Source organism: Oryzias melastigma, linkage group LG23, assembly GCF_002922805.2.
Source record: "Oryzias melastigma strain HK-1 linkage group LG23, ASM292280v2, whole genome shotgun sequence".
Taxonomy (NCBI): domain Eukaryota; kingdom Metazoa; phylum Chordata; class Actinopteri; order Beloniformes; family Adrianichthyidae; genus Oryzias; species Oryzias melastigma.
In genome coordinates, this window is record NC_050534.1 from 2,942,028 (window position 1) to 2,946,876 (window position 4,849).

Here is a 4,849-nt window from a genome sequence, read left to right on the forward strand (position 1 = left end):
GGGACTTTGGCCTTTTTGCAACCCAGTGGTACTTCCTATATGGAACACGGAAGTAGGGGGGCTTGCTCTGTCCAGTTATTCTTATACGGTCTATGGGTTTGGGTCTGAAGCTTTGAGGGGGGGGCTCCCCATCCCTCCTCAGTCTGTCTGCATCCTCTGCCCCTTTAACGGCTCCGGGAAGCGGAGCAGGATGGCGGGAGCGCGGCGGCTGCAGTAAGATGCTCTCCGGGAGCTGGAGCCGCATCCCGCAGGCCGATCACCTCCACAGCTCCTCCCCCCGCAAGGACAGCGGGCCCCCGGTCCCCTCCGCGTCCTCGGACACCGCCCGCAGCATGACGTCCGGGGAGCTGATGCAGAGCGCGCCGCTCTTCGCGCACAGATCCACGCGCCGCGCGCTGTACAAGGCGCTGTGCTTCCTCCTCCTCATCCTCCAGGGCGGGGTCCTGGACTTCTACCTGATCTTCACCGACCTGTACCGCTGCTCCTGGATCGCCACGGACCTGGTGGTCATCTCCGGCTGGGGCGTCTTCTTCGTGAAGAACGCGCGCAGCCGGCGGGAGCGCGCCTGCGGCTTCCACCAGAAGAGCTCCATGTTCGGCTGCAACCTGGGCGAGTTCACCTACGCCTACCTGGCCTGGCTCATCTACGTCATCGCCTACACGCCCAAGGTGGTGCTGATCCTGGAGACGTCCGTCCTGGAGCTGGTCGCCCTGAAGGTGCCGTGCGGCGTGACCGGCTTCAAGGTGGCGGCGCTGCTGTCCGCGCCGCTGCTCTTCTGCCTCATCGGCTCCGTGGTGCTGGACCTGAACGGCTCCACGCGCCACCGCGCGCACAGCTGCTTCCTGAGCACGTGCCTGGACCTGCTGGACAGCTTCACGCTGGTGGAGATGCTGCTCCGGAACGAGGTGCCGTCCGCGTACCTGAAGTACGCCGTGCTGGCGGCGTTCTTCGCGGCGCTGGCGGCGCCGGTGCTCTGGCTGTACGAGCTGACGGCGGCGGAGCTGCGCTGCGCGTGGCTGTGCGCGCGCTTCGCCACGGGCCTGCTGGTCAACGCGCCGCTGCTGGCGGTCAGGTGCTTCCTGGTGTTCGTGCACCGCGTGCCCGTGTCGGTGTTCATGCTGAAGAACGTCTTCTTCCTGGCGTGCAGGACGCTGGAGCTCGTGGAGCAGTGCGCGGCGGTGCGCGGCGTGCGCAGGCTGGCGGGCGGAACCGAGCCGGCCCAGTTCTCCCACTGCGTGTCCGAGAACGACATGTGCCCGCACGGGTACGTCAACACTCTGGCGGTCAGCCAGTCGTGAAGACGAAGGTTACGGACGCGGGAGTCTGTCTTTCCAAACCACGGCCCGCGGGCCGAATGCGGCCCGACTCCCCAAACATTGTCAGTGATACATTTTTTTTTTTTACTCAATCTGACCGATCAAGAACCACATAGAACCTGACTTTTATTCCACCCTCCTTCGGTCTGAACTATGACGGGATAGAATATTTAATGGTTTAATTAAAAAAAATATTTAGTATAATTTCTGTGAAGATTACACAAGTCAATTATCTAAAATTTGGCTCTAAGTAGCTCTTTGGAAAACCATAAATGTTTACATTTTTGCTAAGGATCCTCAAACTGCGGCCCACGGGCCGGACCCGGCCCTCCAACACATTTGACCCGGCCCCCAAACACTATCAGACAGAGAGATTCTGGAGTGTGAACTGTGACGGAAAAGGAGAGACTATTCATTAGTTTAGTTTTTAAAATGTTTTAGTTTTGTTTTTGAGAAGCTGGTCATACACCAGAATCAATCTCTAGCCGGAAGCGGGAACTTTAACCGGTTGTGTAACCGGAAATGTCCTAAACGTTAGGAAACCCCCCTTTAAAAATGATATTCTAAAAACTTTCAAGAACTATCTGCTTTTAAATGTGAATAAACTGCAACTATCTAGCAGTTTAAAGTACAAGATGAGCTTCAAATGGGACAGAGAATCTTAATGGTTTTATTTATTTCAAGTCAAAATGAACAAGTTCAGATTTGTAGAACTACACCTGTTCACCTCTGGAGAAAAAGACGAAGAAATGCAGTTTTTTTTCTCTGTGTGTCAGAGAAAAAACTACAAAAAAGGTTGAATAAAGAGAGAAGAAACGGAGGTTCTGGTTGAGGACTTCCAGCCAATGATTTCAGGCAACATATTGTTTCCCTGGTTGTTTGGACTCCCCGTTTGCTTCAGTCACGACCCTCCTCAGCAGTCTGGGTTCCTCTTGTTAATCTCTCCACGTGGTTTTCCCCCTGAGGTTCCTCTGGATCAGACAAAGAACATTGTTCTTCAGATTTCTCCTCTGAACTGAATGACCAGGACGTTCGTCTCTTTAGTCGGATCTTTGTTGGATAGAGGCGTTCTAGGATCCACATCAGTGGGTCTTTATCAGCAGAAGGGGCGGAGCTTGAACATTTTATACAAGGGGGGAGGAGACTTTGAAAAAGAGAACAGTGGAATGAAAGGGTTGAAGGTTTAGCTCTTTAATTTAAATGAATGTTTTTGTTATTTTTGTGATGCTTAAAGAAGCATTGAGCATGAGGATTTCTGGATCTTCGTCGACTCAAATTATTTCATTGCTCCGCCCCTAATCAGCAAATGAAAAACTTTAATTTTGTATGTGTAAATCCAAACTGACTGCAGAAAGGACCGGCCTGCTGTTCTCCCAGCATGCACCAGTGCTGGACTCAGTTGGACGTTTGGTTTTTTTAGCACCTTCTCCACTCCTGATGGATCCTAAAAGATGTTTGGATTCTGGGTCAAAAAAGCCTTTAGCTTGTTACCTTTAGTGCTTTAGATTGAGCTCAAACAGCTGAAACTATGTTATGTTTTTAACTTTTCAACCCTTAACAAAGTCAACGTCATTCCAGCAGATTTTGAAGGAGAAAGGCGTCTCATCGAGTACACAGCTGTGTGTCTACAGGTGTGTGTCTACAGGTGTGTGTCTACAGGTGTGTGTATACAAGTGTATACAGGTGTGAATACAGCTGTGCATACAGGTGTGTGTATAAAAGTGTGTGTGTGTGTGTATACATGTGTGTGTGTATACATGTGTTTGTGTTTCAGCAGTGAGCAGGATCCTCCGCTCTCTTCTCTGCTTTTGCCTTCAGCTTCATTTTGATCTTTTTGGAGTTTTTGTCTCAAACCTTCTCTAAAGCTTTATGTTGCTGCAGTTTTTTGCACAACAAAACCTCAGAAAAAGTCTACAAGCTGCTGAATGTTTTGGACCTGAGCACTTCGGTCCTGCATGGATATCAGCAGAACTCCTCATGACCCGGTTCCTGGTTTGGACTCAGATCTTCTGCAGGAAGTTCCTTCATGTCTGGCAGCTTCTGTTGACTTTCATCCAACGGTTGAATACTTTCCTCGGTGCTGCTGTCAGACTGTTCCTACACTTTAAATGTTTGATGTAGAGTTCTGTGGAACGTGGACGCTGGAGAAAACATCCGTCAGCATCAGGACGTCTCTGCAGACCCGGAGACGTCCCACTTCATCATCGTGGTGTTCAGAAACATTAGAAGCTGTGAATGATGCTTTTTTCAGGAAAACTGTGTTTACCATCTTCCAACAACCTCCAGAAGCACATCAGATGGAGAACTGCACTGAGGTTTCCTCCAGACCCTCGTGAACCCCGATGGGACTCTGTCTCCTCCTGCCTTTGTCTTCATGATGGTTTCCTGTCACCTTTGGCAAACATTTTTCTAGATTTGGTATTGTTTCTATCAGAAGCTGGTCTGACCCGAGTCCTCGGGCTGAACCAAACCCGACCCTGCGGGACAGTTAGTCATGTTGTAGCTGCAGCTCTCACCCCTCGGTTCTGGTGGCTGTTGTGATCCGTGTGTCTGGAATAAACCTCATGAAGACCCAGTCTCTGCTTTTCTGTGTCCACAGGGACTCACATGGAGTTAGAAAACATGAAGGATCTCATTAGTGCAGCTTCATAAAAAATCGGTCACCTCTGATTCTGATGAGGATAACATAATAATGAATAATAAAAAGGCAGGAATATTATTCCAGAATAAATCAACTTAAACCTTAAATAATTTCAATATTTTACTCTTCATAAAAATGCATTTTGTCAAAATCATACAAGTGAAAAATAAGCGTAAGATAACATCGGGTCATTAATAACAATAGAATAAAATGACCTGGAGGGCCGGATCCGGCCCCCGGGCCTTGACTTTGACACGTGCTGTAGACAGCCCCTTGGCAGCCATCTCTGTCTTATTGAAAAGAAACAAGAATTCAACCATTCTTCCTTTAAATGGATTTGAAGGTTGTTGTTTGAGTTCATACAAATAAAAGAAACACTTCATGTCAGATTAAAATGTTTATTAAAAGAGTTTTTGAGTGTGAATCTGTGAAATCTCGCTAACTTTAGCGAACTGCTGCGTTTACAGCAATAAAACGTGATGATTGAGGATTTCTAGTGGAACATCTGTTGGTGATGAGCCTGAAATATACAGCAATCAGAGTCAAATAAATCTACAATCCCTGATCAGGATAGGGCAGGGGTCGGCAACCCAAAGTGTTGAAAGAGCCACTTTGGACCAATACAATAATAAACAAATGTGTCTGGAGCCGCATTAATTGCCTCATAAAAGTCTCACATTGTAAGTAACACATGGAGAATGTGTTGAATGAACGATTATTTCTCCTGCTGCGTGTCCTCGTGTCATATATGCTATATTTTTGGCCACATGACAAGTTGGTGAGACATTGCAGCGTCAAACTATCTGACAAAAACTGAATAACCTCATAATGAACATTTGAGCTTTTATTTTGACATCCCTCAATGACATAACGAGAGGGGGTCCTGATCAGT

The 4,849-nt window shown here is 48.3% G+C and overlaps 1 protein-coding gene across 1 annotated transcript; it reads left to right on the plus strand.

Moving 5' to 3' along the window:
- Window positions 1-128: 128 nt before the first annotated feature.
- Window positions 129-3,892, plus strand: tmem121b (transmembrane protein 121B). The gene has a single exon (XM_024292617.2). The coding sequence runs from the start codon at window positions 219-221 to the stop codon at window positions 1,296-1,298; it is 1,080 nt and encodes a 359-aa protein (XP_024148385.1). The 5' UTR covers window positions 129-218; the 3' UTR covers window positions 1,299-3,892.
- Window positions 3,893-4,849: the final 957 nt, after the last annotated feature.